Source organism: Marmota flaviventris, chromosome 14 (assembly GCF_047511675.1).
Source record: "Marmota flaviventris isolate mMarFla1 chromosome 14, mMarFla1.hap1, whole genome shotgun sequence".
NCBI lineage: Eukaryota > Metazoa > Chordata > Mammalia > Rodentia > Sciuridae > Marmota > Marmota flaviventris.
In genome coordinates, this window is record NC_092511.1 from 52,694,496 (window position 1) to 52,714,335 (window position 19,840).

Here is a 19,840-nt window from a genome sequence, read left to right on the forward strand (position 1 = left end):
TTGTTAAATCTTAAGTACCTCTTGGTTTTATGGGCCACACTCACTTTCCCTTCCAGCCCTTTTTGACCTTGCGTTCTTTGTGTGGATTGAATGTCATCTCATGAAAGAACCGTACAGTTAATTCTAGAACAATGCCGAGCTGAAGAGTATGTGTCGCTGCATCACAGGACACAGATACAGGAGGGTCCACATTGGTTGCCCATCAAATTAATTTAAGATCCATCTATGACCAAGTAAACACACCCCTCTATGGAAATTTGTTAGAGAAATTTGTTTTTTAGAATTTCTCTAGAAATTTCTATAGAAAAGTTTTTAGAGATTAAATTTTGGTGGCATGGCTATTACATTTTTGTTTTTGTGTTTTAAAGAGGGAAAATGAATTTGTCCTAAGGTTGTTTCAGCTGAGTAGAGAACACACATGGGAATATTAAGTTGGTATAGCCATGCTGGAAAGAAACTAGCCATACCCTGTGACCCCTGCACTTTCACAAATGCTTTGACGTTTCATATTTTGACATTGGTGAGTGAAGCATTTTATGAACTAGTTCACTTTTTGATATTGAATCTAGCTCCTTGAAGAGAAGTGTGTCTTGGAAGCAGGTGTGGCTTCTGAATGCAGTGGCCAGTGATTGAATAGAAGCCCTTCAAAGTCCTGACATAGCTACCTTTTTTGTGTTCCCCAGATACGGGTTACTTTCATTGGCTCCCACAAACCATGTGCAGCTGAAAAGTGACTGCAGAAAGGCAAATCAGAATCATCATCGAAGGGTCAGCATCAGACTTCAAGCCCACCATTGCCGAAATCCCGCAGCCATCTCCTCCTCCACACTTACTTCATTTCTGCCTTCATAAGATCTGTCAGATTTCTGAAATGCCAGAGTCCAGAAAGAAGTTATTTGTCCCCACCCCAAATATAAACTAAGAAGCAACCCTGCTTCTCTGAAACCAAGCTGGTCTTCAAGCGGATGGAACTAGAAATATACTATGCTCCAGAGGCGCTGCGTCTCTTCACATTCTCCCAGTTTGGTTTAGTATAATAAATGAGTTTGAGCAATTACTCTAAGCAAGATGAACATTTGGCATCCTGTATTCTCCTGCAGTTGCTGTACATTACTTTTTAAACACCCCCGACCTTGCTTTGCCTTGTGAATTATTTAGAGTAGTGTTATACTGTGAGCCATGAGCAAGTTTATCAAATGGCTTTATGTGTTACAAAAATAGGCAAATAAATAAATCATGTTAGAATATCCATAAGAGGATGTGAAAGAAGATGTCACAAGGAAAAAAAAAACCTGTTAATATAAGGGTCAACCACGGTGACATAATCAGTTCAGTAGCAAGAATAACCTTTATTCAGATCCCATGAAGAGTCCTTTAATCCCCCTGGCTCAGAGTTTGGCCTGTTTATATGTCATGTTGCTGAACTTTATCCCTACTGACTATTTTTACAAAGAGCACTTACTACCGAGACTTTGTTCCAGCCTTTTGGACCATATTTTATATACAAATAAAAGTAGGAAAGGATTAAAACAGAATTTCTCTATTGAGCTCTAATAGGGAATTTCACCAAACTCCGGAAAAAAGAATGTGAAACCAGTTAACCCTGTGGGAGTAAAAAGGCTTAAGGATAATAACTTTTATTGCATAAACTCTTCTAAGTAAAAAGAAATGGTAGATTAAGCGGAAATGTGTTTCCTGAATCATGCTAGTAAAACTTGCCATGTTCGATCTCTCCTTTACCTAAGCCCAGTGTTGAGAACAGAAATCGAATTCCATGGTGATGGAAACATGTTCTACTGCCACTGGATTTCCTCTTTCCTCCCCTCTTCAGCCCAGGCCCACACATCTCCACTCTGAGGAGCAGCCCGATGCCACTTTGTCCTCCTCCTCTTCAGGCCTCTTGGTCCTTTCACAGTGTTGAATTGTCTTCAGCCTCTTCTGAAGAGTACTCTGCTCTGTTGCCCCCTCCTTTACCCGCTCCTCAGAGTGCTACCTGCCTTTCCCTCTGGCTCTTTTTTTTTTTTTTGCTAACGCTCCACTCCTGTGATTGGCAGAGCCTCACCCTGCATTTTACAGCCTTCCTTCCACCTACTCTCTCTGTGGTCCTGAACTTCAAGGTGGACCTTTTCTCTTCCCAGGCCCACCTAAGAACCCCAGCACATGCCTTCCTGTCCTGGGATTCAAGCTCAGTCATTGTCTCTAAAGCCTCTAGCCTCAATTCTTTGATTTTTATTGGTAGGGTTTAATATTTGAATGCAATAGACAACCCTAAATTATCACCTTTTGATGTCATTTTTAATAAATGCACCAGACTAGACAGACAGACAGACACACACACACACACACACACACACACACACACATTCACAGAACCTTATAAAGAACTAAATCAAAAACGAAAGCACTAAAGTGAGTGCCCTTCACAATGTCAAAGCACAGTCAATGTTGTATTGTTCTTATTGGGCTATTCTTAATCCCTATGAAGTAACAAGACAGCATCTCTCAGTGGAAGACAGGGCTGATTCCTAAGCCGCACTGCCTGGGCCAAGTCATAGTTCTGCCTAATTTCTCCTACCTAATTTCTCCACACCTCAGTCTTCTCGTCTATAAATGAGAATAATGAAAGGCCCTACCTCAGAGGTTTTTACGAGGGTCAAAAGAGTTCCTATTTGAGCAGACAGACATGCGATGTCCCCATCCTGCTTCAAGAAGGGACTTGCTGCTCAGCTCCAGAGCGTGGTCAGCAAGCTCCTCCAGCTCTCAGCAACTTATCTGTCCCAGCTGCAGACAGTTGCCTTGCCCGAGGCCACGCCCTTCCTGGGGAAGCAATTTGGTGACTGAGTGACATGGGTGGGGAGAAGCTGGGCCCTTTAGCCTGGTCCTGCAACCCTTGCCTCCAGTTCCCAGCTGGTTGGCTGAGGTTGCTCTAACTTCCCCTCAAAGGTGTTAATCCCTATAAGCACCTCACACCCAAGCCCTGTCTCCACTGCTGCTTCCAGAGAACCCCACCTGTGGCAGCCTATGTCAGGTATTGAGAGAAGGGCATGCCACACAGCGAACACTGTGCAAGTGTTTGTTAAATAAAATTAAAGAAGCAATCTGGAAAGGCAACATCTTCACTGCTCATCTCTCTTTGGAGAAGATGCTTGTGATCATATCAGGGTACTCTAAAGAGCCTGAGATCTAGCCAATCAAAATGAGAGAATTATAATACCATGAATATAACTATTCATTGCTGACAAGGCTATTTTCAGACATTTTAAATTTAGGTCCAACAACTTTGGCTAATGTTTAATGTGGACTTAATGGAGAACCCCTCGGCTGGGTTCAGTCTCCTCGGGGTGGGAAGGACACCTGAGTGCAGAGGCAATTCAAGGAGAATTGTTCTTAGGCTGTGAAACAGGAAGTAAACGAGTAGACTCCAGCCTGGGGACCCTGGAGTCTTCACAGTCATGAGGTTGGATTTCATCTACAGACCGACCGTGGCTATCCATTATTCATCAGTTCATTTGTTCAAACGATAGAACTTCATGCCAGTTCTCACAGCCATCCTGCTCTCAAGGCTCTTACCCTGTGGGGTGGAAAGGCCACACCAAGTAATAAAAAAAGACAATTGCAGATGGAGATAAATATTCCACGGGGACACAGTGAAGTCTGGGCTGGAGTGTATTAGAGAAGGCCTCCCACAAGAGGTGACATTTGAGCTAATAATTTAAGTATGCAAAAACAAAAAAAGTGCCTGAGGCAGCACATTCCAGGCCCAAGGAAGAGCCAATGCCAAGCACTGGAGGAAAGACGGCACCTGTCTGTTGGGAGAATGCCAGGGAAGCCAGTTTTGGCTGGAGAGTGTGAGCAGGACAGAGCACGGCCCCCAGGTAAAGTTGGAGAGGCAAGCCAGACCCTGCAGGGCCTTGAAGGCATGGACAGGAATTAGAATTTCATTCTAAACACCAAGAGGACCCTCCTCCCCATTTCCCTGATGATTTTCAGGAGGGTTCACAATTGATGTTTTTAAAAATCACACTGACTAAATGCAAACTCAACACTAAAGAAGGAAAATGAATAACAATTTACTAAAAGATGCGGGCACTCTTCCATTCCTGGGTGATGCTCTATTTTAGCACTGTGTCATAATTACTAAGGGCTTTTGGGTGAGCCCATGGCTGTTTTATGAGCTTCTCTTGTAACACCGAGAATGAACAACACTCTAGATTAAAATCAGCACTAGACCTGAAAGCACGCACATCCTCCCCATCCTCAGAAATTCTACTCATCCTCTTTTCTCACTAAGCTCATTCCTTCTCATTTCCATTTATAGCATATCAGCTGGTATTAGATAATCTATATAAATCATCCAATGTCAATCCTCAGTTGTAAGTTCTCTAGAACAATAATTAGCTCTGTTACTTTGGCTTGAAGTAGGATGATATACATTTTTCTACCTGTCCTGGCTATAGCATTAAAAAGAAAAAAAAAAAAAAAAAGGATGAATACTGGCCTTCTGAAAGACCAGAACTTACTTACACACACACACACACTCACACATACACACCCCAAGCAATTTTAAAACGTGGTTCTCAGTCCAAAGCTTGCTGAATTTACAGAGTTCCAACCAATCTTAGGTTTAAGAGCAACACGGAGCCAACAAAGGCCAACATCTGTGAATGAATGGCATACGATGAGTTTAATCAATATAGACTGCCAATGTGAACTTCTATCATAAGTTTAAATATTTGGGGGCTGGGGGTATGGCTAATTGATAAAAGCATGTATTTATCATGCACAGGGTCCTCAATTAGACCCCCAGGACCACAAAATAATAATGATGATAATATTTTCTTTACCTCTTAATTTTTCTCTATGAAATACATAAATCACTGGAACAATTCAGGATGAAAATCAACATGCATCAAATAACATGAATAACATCAAATAACATGACAGAAAACATGTAACCTGATTGGAAATGGGTTGAAACCAATCCCTGAATTCTAATAATATCTTTTTTTTTTCTGGGCTATGTTGCCAAGGAAGCTTTTAGATCCATTCTGATTATTGTCACCTAGAAGAGTCAGTGTGCACAAGAGGAATCTATAACATGAATGTAGGTGAGGGGGATTTGGCTTCCCTCTACCTTCCTAGTCTGGGCTATGAATTAAACTGACATAAAACAACTTAAAAGAATAAAACCCATATTTAATTAGGTACATACCCACAAGAGTCCCACAAAAATCTGAGGCTCAAAGAAAGTGCAACTGAGTGATGTTTACGTAGCATCCCAAACTAGGGAAACTTGTGGCTCCTGGAAAATTGTAGCCACACAAGTTACAGGAAGGTGACGCAGGATATGCACTGTAAATAAAGGTTCTCCAGGCATGCAAATGTGACTCTACGGTGACAAAAGTTGTCTAGAGCATCTTCGTCCAGACAGATACTTTACTGATACAGAGTTCCTTTATAGATGTAAATCTCCTTTACAAAGGGACAGCTTTTCAAAGCTACTCCTTCTTGAAATTTCTCAGAATAATCAGCTCAAATTACGTCAAAGATATGTATTTTGGGGCATCATATTATTCTGTTCTACAGCCATATTTTGGGATGGTGTGTCCTCAGCCCTAACATTAGCATAGTAGAGAGACCCTTAAGAAATACATATCGACATGCTATAAGTGCAAGTATGTAGGTAAATTTTTTTTAAAGAAAGTTAAAAAAAATTATAAAAATGGCAACTAAGAGCTTCAGCTCAATGAATAGTTGTTAAATTGAATACACGAAGCATGTCTTCTTCTCTGAATTATTTTGGTAGTCAAATTTGGATGCCAAACTTAAATTCCCAGGCCCCTTCTGGATGGTAGTTTGTTCCAAAGCTGTGCTGCATTAACTCCCGTTCTGTGTAGTTCACCTTTTAAGAAGGCCAAAAATCCGTGTCACTAAATGTTTCCTCTAAAATGCAACTGCCCACCTGGCAGCCTGCCTCCTATTTTCCTCCCAGTCAGTCAGGGCTTTCAGATCACTGCTGAATCGGAATCTTGGTCTCCTTCCACCCAGCCAAGCCAGGCAAGTTTCCATGAAACTCCAAAACTAAGGAGCCCTTTATTCACTTGACAACAAGAAAATAAAATCACAGAGGCAATGAAAGGGAGGACTATACGCCAGCAAGTGAAAACAGAAGCGTCAAAGCAACAATGAGAAGAGCGTAATTAGGCCCCGGGCCCCGCCTCACAGGCCTGTCACATTCCTCTTGGGTAAAAGACTGGCTGATGGACAGATCCGCCTCTTGGAATCGCTGGAAGGTGAGGCTGCGAAGACCGTGCAGAAGCACATTGTTGACTCAGTATACGCACAAACCCCGCTGAAAAGAGTCTTAAAATATCTTTCATTCATGCTGCCAGGTCTGAGCGCTGGATGCAGGGCTCTCTGTTTCTCTCAGCAGAACCCATTCTGCTCGCTGTGGTCGTCGGGGCTTTTGTTACCTCTCACAGAAGAGAGCTGTCTCCGGGAAGCGGGTGGCTCCAGCGAGGACTTCTCAGGCATGCTGAAGGTTCCACGGTGACACCCCCGGGACATGGAGCTGCGGGCACCTTTGAAGCTCTGAGCTCCTTCTGGGAATGGGCTCCTGATTATCTTCTTAACCAAGAGGTTTTCTAAAGTCAATCCTTCCTGGACTGAGTAATTAAAACACACACAGGGAGGCTGGTTCTAGTTTCCTCGTAAATAAACCGAAAATAATGAAATGTTGGGAACTGTCATTGACTGCCAAGTTTTATGGCTGGCCCCTAATTACTTTGGTAGAACACAAATTTGTGTGTCTAAATAATTATTTGATAAGTATGACTGCAGTTCCGAAAATAATTAAGAACTGTAATCATATTTTGAAGTATAGAAAAATAGCTTGCTAAATGATTGCCCTCCTACTTAAGTAAACAAAAGAATGCTGATTCTATGTATTTTACTTCCTACATAAATATTGATCGTGAGACCAGCTCAGCAAACACAATTGTGGAGATCTGAAAGACTCAATGGAACTTAACACTGTGCGGGGTCTTATTTCTCAAAGTGGGCTACAACCACCCTTTGGGGCTTAGGGCAGGGAAGGAGTCAATGTCTTCCGGTTAGAAATAAACATTTGGGATGCTTCAATTTTACTAAAGGTTTAGTTGTGAGGAGTACATTATGTTTATTTGTATATAAATAAACATGGCATTATAATGGAATGTCTGAAATGCATAGAATATTATATTCAATATTACAAGGACATTTTGAGCTGGTAGCTACACCCACATGGGCCCTGACAGGTTGTTCTTCATGTTAGAGGTTCTTGATGGAAACATTTGCAAGTATTTCTTCTTGGTCCATGGTAACACTGCACACAGAAATGCTGATAAAATGATTCATTCATCAGTGCTTCATTCTCTTCTCAATATTAGAAATTCTGTGCGCATTCATTTAAATAAAACATATAACATGAGAAGAAGGAAGTGAGCTACTATTTTTAACAGGGAAGATCATTTAGCAAAGTCCATCATCAAATACCTGTTTATTCTTCTTTCACTGTTAATCATGGTTGACTGCCCTCTCCCCTTTGATAGCTGTTTTAGTGGTTTTCCAGTAGAAATACAGTTCATCATGAAATTTCAGTTGTAGTTCATACGTGGGTCACAATCTTCATTAATGTTTTTAGATACAAATGCCTGTAATCAAAGCATAGTTTGCCTATCCTTCACTTTACAACTCAAAAAAGCAAAACGTTTTTTAAGCTCTATAGTTCATTAATTCGATAATGGCTTTTTTCTTTTAGGCTTTCTCTATGCTCACCTTGTGCAAAATTAACCATTCTGTAGACTGAGAAGTAATCAAGCATTTTTAGAATAAAAGACAATTTTCCATGTTAAAATATTCTGGATATTCTGGGACGGTTCAGTACCTTGCTATTCTTTACATTCCTTAAGTGTAAGAAACTCATCTTCAACAATCCAAGTATCTTCACCTTCACTAACAAAACAAATCAGAGGGTTATTCTTCACCTTACAAAACTACTTATTACCCAAGATTACTTTCATTCATTAGCACCTACTCTCAAACCCATTAAAATTTAGTCGGCATTTACACAGGTTTTCAGAAGAACTTTCAAAGAGCTGAAAGGGAATGGTGAATGAGCTCACCCCCTTAATCTTGCAAGTAAGGAAACTGAGACCCATAAGGGGTATGAACTATTGATTCTCTATGACAAGTAGGACTTATCAAGGGCCCACAATGTCCTCACATCTTTAGCATTTCCACTATGTCTAAACCACCATTACCTCTTCCTTGGAATGGTGCAGGAGTGACCTAAATCCTGTTTTCCCCTCTCTCCTATATAATACCTTTTCCCCAAAGGTCACTTCACACAGCAGCCAGAGGGAGGCATCTACAACAGAAGGCAAACTGTCCCTCTTTTCTACACAGCTTCTGATGTCTTCCCATCTCCCTACAGTAAAAGCCAGTCCTCACCACAGTTCCCAAGGCCTATCTACACCTTACTACCCACCAGCCTCTGGACCCTTGCCCCAATGTTTTCTCCATTCACTCCACCTTGGGGACAGCACCCTTGCAGTTCCCTCTGCCAGCAACCTTTTCCTCCAGAGGTCCAGGTGACTCCCTCCCTCCCTTCCTTTCTTCAGGGATTTTCTCAAATGTCACTTTATCAGAGATGGTTCCCTGACCACCCTACTTAAACAGCATCATGCTACTTCTCTCGCCCTCCTTACCTGTCGTATTATTTTTTCCTAACATTTTCCCCACCTGACATATTACATATTTGTCCATTGTTTGCCTTTCCTCACTGGAATTTAACCTTGACAAAAAAGTCTCTGCGAACCCCAGTGCTTGCCATCTGCCTGAACTTTGGTAGAGTAAGTGCTTACAATGTGCCGGGTGCTATTTTAAAGAAGGTTACGGAACCAATTTACTTAATCATCACAGCTAACCCAAGATAGGCATTATCATCCTAGTTGTCATCATCATCATCATTATCATCATCATCTCTGGTGAAGAAACTAAGGTCCAGAGAAGATACAGATGAAGTAACTCATGTAATCACCCAGCTAGTCAATAGTAGAGAAAGGATTTGAACCCAAAGCACCAGCTCTTTAATCACCAGGATGTATGCTTAGCTAATGACAAAGAGCAACTTTAATGCTCTTTCCCCTATTCCAGACTCTTAGAAATTGAGATATATCAAAGTACTTTCAAACATCAAGCTTCCTTTAACTGCCTACAATTTTAGAATAATAGGTGTGATTTGAGCTAAGACTGTTAAACAGGAGTAAAAATGTGAGCTACAACTGCACTTCAGCCTCTAATGAGGGAACCACTTCCACAAAGGACTGTGGCTTACAGGTGTGTGCAGGTAATTCTTACTGTGCAACTGAGATTACCTGATTAGCTCTGGTCCATAAAAGGAAAACTAAGACACAAAGCTGCAGTGATGTTTTGGGCCATGCAGCCAGTAGCAGTGGCTGGAAGGGAGCTTCTGAGGTCCTCTGGGACTGCAGTAGGTCACATATGTTCCCTGCTTATTAGTGTAGAACACCCCAGTGATTCACACAATGGAATGTGTAAGCCAAGACGTCACCTAATAAAGGGTACGTCAATACAGCTTTATCTGAGAAGTTACATAACCATCCTGATGTGGAAATGCCATTTGGAATTTGTGCTGTAGAATAAAAGAGGGGTGTATCTCCTAGGAATTACTCCACAAAGGTCGTTAGAGATTTTCAGAGAGAAATTTACAACCCCCAAACTGGGCAACTGATTTGTAAAAACAAAACAAAAACAAAAACAAAACAAAACAAAAACCAGGGCCCTGTGGAGGCTCTCTGAGGGGGTCTCGGAGTCCAGTTGTATTTGCAACGACTTAGCCAGAGGCCTGCTAGAAAGAGCCTCAAGGGACCGCCCATGTTTCCACAGGGAAACGAGGCCTAGCCGGTGTCTGGCCCCACAGGACAGAAAACACCCTACCTTGAGGTCTCCTTGTCTCTTTCTTTAGGGTCAAATATTTACTTCTGCAAGCCTTGAGATCTTTCGTTCTCTTTCTACCCTAGACAGCCCAATGAATCTTTCTCTCACTTGATTGGCAATCTCTGAAAGAAATCAAACTGACCTCCCGCTCTGGGATGCTCCCCTTCTCCCCGATCTTCCCTCGACCTCGCCTCTCACCATCTCACCTGCCCCCAGGATGCGGCAGAAGCAAGGGGGTTAGTGATTAGAAGGCAGGACGGAAGCGGCAGGGGTGTCCTAAGCACCTGTCACCTGGCAGGTCCCGGCCCTCCCTTTCCCAGTCCCCCAGCCCCACCCACCTTCCCGCCCCGGATCGCCGACACGGGCCCCGCCCTCCCGCACGCCCCGACCTGGACTGGCCCGTCCCTCCTGCCCCGGCCTCCAGCCACTGTCCAATGACCGAGGGGCAGGGCAAGCTGAGCAAGCCGCGGCAGCCCAGCCGGGTCCCCGCCCTGTTCCCGGTTCCCGAGCGGGGCCCGGTGGCCTTTAAATGCCACCCAGGACCGGCACGGCACGGCCCTCGCCACCTTTCTTTCTTGGGCACCGGCACCGGCAACTGCAGCAGCGCCAACCGCGACTCGTCAGCCGCAGTCCAGGTCCCAACAGCAGCGGCCACCTTAGACCTACTGGCCCGCGCCGCCTCTCCCTCCCCTCCCCCTGCTGTCGGGCCCTGCCTGCCGGGTCGGCGCCGGGCCCCCGGGCGTGCGCGCGCGCGCTCCCGCGAGTGTGTGCGCGCCCGCGCCAGCCTCGGACCCGCGCCCCCACTCAGCGCAGGACCGGCCCGGGATCCCCGCCCGCGCGCAGCGTCCCGCGACCCCCGCTGCCTGGCCGCCAGCGGTGTACCCCACCGCGCCGTGCAAGAACATGGCGGGATCGGTGGCCGACAGTGATGCCGTGGTGGTGAGTGTGGCGGGGTGCACGCGAGGCGCCCCCTTCCCGCCGCCCCGCATGCCGCTGCCGCCTGCTCCAGCCGGAGCTGGGGCGGATAGAAGCTGCAGGCCCAGCCCAGCGTCCCCCGCGTGGGAAGGCGCCGGGTACCTGTTAGCAGGAGCCGGCCGTGCACTCCGGCCAGAAGGAGCTTTCCCGGACAGAGGGCGCTGGACTGGGGAAGGGTTTGGGGGAGATTGCAGGGTTGAGGTGCCCGACAGCCGGTTCGGTGTCTGTACACCGCCGACCAGGTGTGTGCACTTTTGCACGTGTGAGTGTGCGCGAGGGTGAGTGTGTCTGGGCGCGCGCCCCGCGACCGGCTCCAGACGTCCCCGGGATTCCCCCTTGAAAATGGGTCCTCGCCCCGGGCTCCAGAGACAAGTTGAGCACTGCCACTCCACTTTAGCCACGTCCCCGAGGACAGGCCTGCCAGACAGCGGTTCCAAAAACGTTTGTGGTTGGAGAGGGCCTGCCCTTCCCCTGCACCAGGTTCTGGCTCCCTGGTGGGCCCCGACCTTGAATTTGATCTGGATTTGAAGGGGTCTGGGGATGTTTGGAGTCTTAGCTACCGGACGGAAAGGATGGGTTTTGTTCTGAGGGTTTATGCGGTTATTAATGGGCTATAAAGAGGCATCATCTGCAGACACTGCTTGTGTGTCTATGGAGGACTGCTGGATTCTGCTAGATTTCTGTAGGTGCCCCCACCCCCATCTTCTAAGAAAAAAAGGGTCTGTGGAAAGCCAATCTGTATGCTTCTATTTTTAGAAACTAGATGATGGGCATTTAAACAACTCCTTGGGCTCTCCGGTTCAAGCAGACGTGTACTTCCCACGACTGGTAAATGGTTTTGTTCTGTTTTCCATGTCTCTGCCTGTACCCCCTTCCTTTCTTAATTGCATTTTCCTTGCATTTTCTATTAGGTCAGGTTCTCAGGATCTGAGGGCTTGGCTCTTCTCTAACAGCCTGTAAAGTTCCTGTTTCTCCTCTCCTCCTTTGCAGATAGTTCCATTTTGTGGGCACATTAAAGGTGGCATGAGACCAGGAAAGAAGGTGTTAGTGATGGGCATTGTAGATCTCAACCCAGAAAGGTAAGTCAAAACAGAGTCCTCTTCACTAGCAGAACTATCAGGCAGTGGCAGGGCCCTGCCCACTCCTGTTGTGGTTTAGTTTCCTCTTCTTCCTCTCCTTGTGGACAGTGTTGCTAGTTGGGAGTGCCAAGAAAGTACCATGTTCCCATGAAAAGAATGTGTATGAATCCCAGCCATCATTTCTCCAGACAGCTATTTATATCAGAGATGATAAATATAGACCCACATTTTCTCTTTGACCCTTAGAAAGGCCAAAGGATTTTTCCCCCTTTTTTATGGTTTTGAAACATGGTGCTTGGAGCAAGAACTATTAGTATAAATAAGAACCAAACTTGACAAGATATTATTTCCCCCTAGTCAACTGCTGGGACTGTTTTTGAGAATTCTGATGGATTAATACACCGATGTGTGAGTGGCTTAGGGTATTTAGTATTTGATATTTGTAATTTCAGTCATCCACCAAAGTTTTCTCCAGAGTCTACTTTAGGTAACAAAATTAATTGGTTTGAGTGTAGTCCTTCTTCACCATAGTCTAATCTCTTATGAAAAGAGTAGCTGCCCATTAAAAACAGACAAACCCAGAGGAGGAGAACTTGGATCATTTTATAATATCCAGCCCCAAATAAATGAAACCACTTTGTTTTCAGCTTTGCTATCAGCTTGACCTGTGGTGACTCTGAAGATCCTCCTGCTGACGTGGCAATTGAACTCAAAGCTGTGTTCACAGACCGACAGCTACTTAGAAATTCTTGTATATCTGGAGAAAGGGGTGAAGAACAATCAGCCATCCCTTACTTTCCATTCATCCCAGACCAGCCATTCAGGGTAAGTATCTCAAGCGCCTCAGCTACAACCACTGGGAGGGTGGTGGTGTTCTAATCTCATGTGTGCCAAGAATATTGAAGTAGCCAGAATTTCTGCATGTCCAGGAAATTTGTCACCCGGTGGTTAAAAAAAAATCATATATATATACATATATATATATATATATATATATATATATATATACATACATATATATATATATATGTATATATATATGTATATATATAAAGAAAAAGGAAAAGAAAAGGAATCAAAAGAGCTCTGTTTGCTTATAGAAATTAATGCTCCCAGAGTAGCACTTGGATCTCTCTATTCAGCCCATATATTTAGTTATTACACCCATATTTACATACTCAGATTGTTAAGGAAGAAAACCTACTACTACACTTAGCTACTATGGTAAGTATTAATTTAGCAAATACTTTTGTATATAGTACCCAACATAGTGTTAGGCATATAATAAATATCTGCCCCAAAATATCTGATTAATACATATTAATAAGTATCCAGAATTTTCCTCATTTTTTTCCCTTAGCCTTTAAGTAGTTTGAAACCTTATTCATTAAGACATTTTAAAGAATTTGGTGGTTATCATTTATGTTCTCTTGTTTCCTTTGCTAATGAAGCCATGTCCGTGTCCTTGTTTCCCCCTCTGCATTAATCAAGCCTCTGTCTTTCATGGTCACAGGCTGTGTGGCTGACAGATTTCTTCCCTTGGGCCTGGAAGAATATAGATTTGCTCCCCACTATCTAGTGGGCAGGAAACACAACCCAAACTTGCCACCTAATCAAGCAGCATTAGCAGCACCTTCCTCTAGAAAGGACAATGCCAAGTAAGAGATGCATGTCAGTAATGTGGAGAAAAGGACTTCGTGCAGTGATGAAGTTCCTTCATCAGATCTTGTTCACACACATCCCAATAATGGCAGCTTCATTAAAAACTCCCATTTGCCTGATCAACCTTTAACATGTTGCTCTTCATCTAGAAATTTTCAAAGGCTTTATAGACTGGGTGGGAAATAAGAAGCCAGGACTTTCATATCTGTGATAGAATTAAAATCATTGCCTTTCTAATCCTAGACTGGGGAAGGCACTCCACCCTCTTCTGTAGGATGGTTTTGTCCTCTTAGGCTCCTCTTGATTGTTATAAGTTTCCTAATGATGAATCTTCACACTCATGAGTATGATCAACCAGAACTTCTAGTAGGGATATAATGCTCCCCAACAACAAAATTAAAGTGAAATAGGCCCTTCTTGGTAATACAAGTTTAATAATAATATGAATTAAATGTGACTAATATCACATATGGAGTCTCCCCTTGCATGGTGAATACCAGAGCTTTTAATAAATACATCATAGCACAGAACCAATAATTAAACTTATGGCGAATTACTTATGTTAAGAAAAAGGAAAAGACAAAGCTTTTACCATGTGGAATTTGTATTTCTGTTTGGCTTACAAAGCTTTGTTAATTACACATTGTAGGTAATTACTATATAACCTTCTCTCTGCTTTAGTGTTACCATGTTTGAGTGTCTAGACTATTATTACATGCTACTAAATGGGTACCAGTTTGGCCTTGTGAGGGGCTCCTCTAAAAGTGGGTTTGGGGGATAGTAATGGAGACATTAAATGCCATGTAACTTAATCTATGCTAGTTACTGACTTCTGGGGTGCAGAGACAAATGTCCAAGCCTGAGCAATTTAAAACCTTTAAAGGATATTGAATAGTGTAGAGTAGTGGTTCTCAAAGTATGTTCCCTGTTTCAGCCTTATCACTGTTACCTTGGAACTTGGTAGAAATGTCAATTTTTAGGCCTCACCCTAGTCCTTCTGAATTGGGAATTTGGAGAGTGAAGGCCTGCAATTTGTTCTAACTAACCCCCTCTATGGTTCCTTCCAGTGCATTCTGATATTTGAGAATCACTGAAGATGTTGCCATTTTTTTCCTCTAAAATAAAGTATGTTTGTTTGTCTTCCCTTGCAGGCTTTGTTGAAATTGTGAATTCAGATTATTACTTTGTTTCTTCCAGGTGGAAATTCTTTGTGAGCACCCACGTTTCAGAGTGTTTGTGGATGGACATCAACTCTTTGATTTTTACCATCGCATTCAAACGTTATCTGCGATTGACACCATAAAGATAAATGGGGACCTCCAGATCACCAAACTTGGCTGACAGCATTTAAACCACTTCTATTTCAAATAGGATCAGGTGCCACAACCATATGACTGTCGGTCTGGAATAAATGTCCCAGCAAGATCTGGAGACTTACAAAGAAAACAAAAGGCAAGCTTCACTGTCTCTTCTTTCTGTGCAGTTTAAACCCAAAATGACAACTTCAACTATGGTTTGCCCATAGGAAGAAAGCTGTCGGACAAAGACACCGAGCCATTATTCCCAAAACGAAGTAATACATGTATGCTGGATTTATTCAGACAAAACTAAAATGGATTTGTGATGATTTGTGATTGGATAGCAAATTATTTGTCATTTCAAAGCAAGGTGATGTTTAGAAACAAAGTGCTAAAGACATCAAAAACAACAACGGTACACCGAAATCAACACTTTTCTGCACTGAAGTAGAATTGTGTAGCACAACCAACATTTTAGTCAGGGTATTTACATAGAATGTAGGTTGCTCAAGATTTATTATTTTTTCTTTCTTCCTTTTTTTGCACAGCATAATGTCAGTTCAGATTTTTGAAGCTTTCTTGTAGTTATTTATTTATATTCAATGTATGTATTAGAGAATGAGCAATGTCTCAAGAACAGCGAATTATGAACTTTTGAATGTACAAATATCTTGGGTCTGAGAGGGGAAATTACATATTACAATCATAAAACAGGTGAATTTATATCTTAAAGAGTTGGGTTGTATCCTCCATACTCCTGAACATAGGATCTCTTAATATAAATTGTCATAAGTGCTTTTGGGAAAAAAATTTGCAACATTTCGATAAAATTGCTATTCATGTTGTCGATTATGTAAAATTCTATTTATATTGCTTTTTCTCCTAACTGAATTAGCACACTATTGGCTTCCTTAAGACTAATTAAATACTTCTCCCTAGCTTTACATAATAGCTCATTAAGTTGTTATTAAATTCATTGAAGATACAAGAGAGGGGGATTGCATAGATAATTTTTGAATGATTATTACATAAACTTTTAAAAGTATATGAAAATGATTTTGGAATGTAATGTAAAGCAGACAAATGGCCCCGAATGACCTACTTGGAAATAATTTATGTCAACTTAAGCTGTTAGCTCATTATATAACTTTTCTTATATGACCCTCACCAGTATTCCAAAGCAATGCCTTTGGAGCTTCAGAGTAGAAGATGCTTCCTACTGTGTTGGCTCTGTGGCTGGGAGGAGCTAGTGACTTGGAAGAGATAGTAGGATAAGATGGAATCCAGATTAGGAAAGGATCCGGTTAGTTTATCTGAAAGGTTAACTCCCAGGACTCCAGGTCTTTGCGTCCAGCCAATACTGTGAGTGCTTCCAGTGAAGCCTTAGGAGTTGCCCTGCGCTTGCAAAACTGATCAAGCCTGGGAGCAGCTCCAGCAGGAGGCTACAGGCTGCAAATGCCACCACAGGGCCAGGGATGGTTGGATGCTGGACTTCACAAGGTGCATTGTCTCTGGAGAGAAGGACCCTTGGCATTGCTTTGGCCAGGTAGTGGGGGAAGAAAGGGGTGCTGGGGCGGGGGTGTATTTATATATAATTTAGGTTTTGTTTGTACAGCATACTGCGTCTTGTTATGACACGTCCTTGTCCTGCTTGGCTTTTGAGTTGTTTTTTTTTACATGACATGCAGAGGCACGGAAGTGGCTATGTCATTTTTCACGTGCTGAAAAGGTAGACAGTGTTTCAGTACCAAAGTCTAAGATAAACAAAGCAAACTAAAATCGTGAATTTTTATAGGTGATATATTTGGATTTTTCTCAACTTTGAAACTGTTTAGCACAGTTCTGTGGTGTTATAGAAGATATTTTATCCAACAACACTGGCTGCACATTAAAAAGCTTTATGTACCAGCTGACTTAGCCATATTCAGCCAGGAGAGCTGTTCGGTGGCTCCAGGTATTTTCAAGCCTTTGATTAACTTCTCATGGCTTATAAAGCCATTTTTAAGGAGTATCTATAGAGAGACTTAGAGGGCACCCTGAAATATTTTGGTAGGGATTTTGATCCAACTTATGCTGGACAATCCCAGGGGAGGATGCTTTTGAGTGGTCAACTTTTCCTACCCACTGCATAATTCAGCAGAAACCAGAGGAGCAGGGAGTATAACTGATTAGAAGTGGCTGTGTTCTCTCTGCCTATCAGCTAACTCATTAGCAACCAAGCCCTTAGGCAGCTTAGTGTGAAAATGTGTGTTAACCCTTCCTTTTCCTATGAGGTCAGTGGGAACTTCTTGGATAAATCTACTGGGATTAATTTCAGTGATGTGATGACTTGATTTAGGTATAGCTAAATGAGTACAGGGCTAATCCCGCCATCCTAATGGTTAGCTGGAAACTGGAACATGTTCACACCCTCTCCTCTGCCTGTGAGGTCTAAGGTGGGAATTTCAGGATTGAAAGTGCAATTTAAAGCTTCACAGGAAAATATTTGCGTATGTAAGGAGATATTTCTGACCAGAGCCCTAGTTTTGCAATAATCCAAACCAAGGAATAACAATCAGGCTCTGGGGAAATAAAAGGCAGGCTTTAGACAATCTGTTTCTGCAGCAAAATTAAAGTGAAAATGTATATCTACTTAAAACCTAATGGAAGTGATTTCTGCTCTCTGGGTGGTCCCAGAATTGTTTTTAAATTATTTTTATAAATTTTGAAACCCCATTTCAAATCTTACCAGCCTCAGTTCAGACCTCCCTAAGAGATCACTTTTAGGATTGATGATTTATTTGCTAAATGGCAAGTCTTTCCATTTGTCTTTAAAAGAAAATGTCCAAAAAGAGGGCATGAGCCCTGTTGCCTTGAGAGAAGCAGCCTTGGCATTTTCCAGCATTAAGGTAGGAAAAATGTTCCTATGATGACATATTTTCAAAGAAACACTTTCTTATTTACTGCGTGGTGTAAAATGTTGCTATATGTATTGTTACATTATGTCACTGCTGAAAGTTATTTGCACTATAATAAAGGAGTTTTCTACAAAATGTTTTCCAGTTTATTACATGCTGCATTTGGTCCCAGTTAAATCGTAATTAGCACTTAGCTTAGACCCTGAGGTGCAGCACCCCTCTCTTTCACACACACACACACTCCAAACCACTTTTTCTTGTGTTTCTCACATTGATTAAGGAAGAGAAAGTGACTCAGGGGGCCCCCAGAGCCTGAATGAGCTTATATTGTGGATTAAGTGGGTGCTTATTTTTTTATTTATTTATGTTTTGCAGTACTAGAGATTGAACCTAGGAGTACTCTGCTACTTAGCTTCTCTCTCTCTCCTAAGATAGGGTCTTGCTAAGTAGTTTAGGGCCTGACTAGATTGCTGAGGCTGGCCTCAAACTTGCAATCTCCTGCCTCTATCTCCTGACACTCTGGAATTATACGCATGTGCCAATGCACCCAGCAGTGAGTTCTTTCTTTTACTTTTTAAAAAATTTTTAATTGATTTTTAAAAAATAAATGACAGCAGAATGCATTACAATTCTTATTACACATACAGCACAATTTTTCATATCTCTGGTTGTATACAAAGTATGTTCACATCAATTCATGTCTTCATACATGTACTTTCTAAAAACAATTTACATGCAGTAAATTTACTTATGTTGGTGGATAGTTCTAAGTATTTTAACACATTGAGACTGTAACTCCCATTTTATCAGGAAACAGAATCATTGCATCATTCCCCCAATTCCTTTGTGCTATCCCTTTGTAGTTAAATTAATCTCCCACCTTCTAACTTTGATCAGGCAACTAAGGAATTATTCTCCCACCCTATAGTTTTTAATTTTCCTGAATGTTATAAAAAATAGTCACATATTTGTAACTTCTTGAGGTTGGCTTTTAATTTGCATAATGCATTTGCAATAATACATAAGTGCATATGCATTGATGTAATATGTGTCAATAGTTTTTCCTTTATATTGCTGTGTAGTATTCCCTTGGGTAGATGTGCCATCATTTCTTTATCTTTTCACCTATTGAAGGATACAGAAAGTTGTTAATATAATACATCATTAAATATAGTCTTAGCACAGTATATATATAAAATAGCAGGATTGTATTTGCCTTCTCTTTCCTGTGGTTTGAATGATTATAGAAGAAATTTGATCCTTTGGCTATGCAATCTACAAACATAGAGGATGATTTATAGAAGTTTGCCCAGCTTCAGTTATTCAGTTATCAATAGATGACAAAGTCATGCTGAATCTAGGTTCCAATTTGTCTTAATTAGTTTTATTAGTACCTCCCCCCCCCCCGTTTTTTTTTTTTTTTTCTTTTTCTTTTTTCCTTTCTTTAAAGGTGGCAGAGCTATGGAGGCTGGTTTGCTGCTTTCTATGACACAGCTTTTGTAGTTCAGTGCAGGCAAGGAGAGGCCTGTTAAGGTGAAGACAATTTGCTAAGACTGTTCAGAAGAGATAGGAGAGCTCCCCCTTCCCCCATAACCCAGCTAAGAAGGTATTTTGGAGGATATGACATTATAGTTGTTTTATGATAGCATTTTGAATTAGATGGTCTGGAAGAGATCCGTAATTAGAGCCTCTGAGTGCCACAAACCCTGAGGGCCTCCATTCATTCAACAGGTATTTATTGAGCTGTGGGGATGGCTGTTCTAGGCTCTCAGATCCATCAATGAGTAAAAATACAAAGGACTCTGGTGGTTTTAAATTTCAGTGTGCTTAAGAATCACCTAGAAAAACCTGCTTACAAGTCAGAAGTTCAAGTCTGGCGTGGTGACACATGCCTATAATCCCAGTGACATGGGAGGCTGAGGCAGGAGGA

At 42.2% G+C, this 19,840-nt stretch overlaps 1 protein-coding gene across 1 annotated transcript; it reads left to right on the top strand.

Annotated features, from left to right (window-relative positions):
- The first annotated feature begins 10,436 nt into the window (after window positions 1-10,436).
- Window positions 10,437-18,045, top strand: Lgalsl (galectin like). Its single transcript, XM_027934506.2, has 5 exons — window positions 10,437-10,938; window positions 11,731-11,802; window positions 11,965-12,053; window positions 12,701-12,878; window positions 14,913-18,045. The coding sequence occupies exons 1-5, from the start codon at window positions 10,903-10,905 to the stop codon at window positions 15,054-15,056; spliced, it is 519 nt and encodes a 172-aa protein (XP_027790307.1). The 5' UTR covers window positions 10,437-10,902; the 3' UTR covers window positions 15,057-18,045.
- The last annotated feature ends 1,795 nt before the right edge of the window (window positions 18,046-19,840 follow it).

Coding starts and splice junctions, on each gene's coding strand:
- Lgalsl (XM_027934506.2), top strand. CDS start 10,903: ATGGCGGGATCGGTGGCCGACAGTGATGCCGTGGTG. Junction 10,939..11,730: donor CCGACAGTGATGCCGTGGTG/GTGAGTGTGGCG, acceptor TTCTATTTTTAG/AAACTAGATGATGGGCATTT. Junction 12,879..14,912: donor TCCCAGACCAGCCATTCAGG/GTAAGTATCTCA, acceptor TGTTTCTTCCAG/GTGGAAATTCTTTGTGAGCA.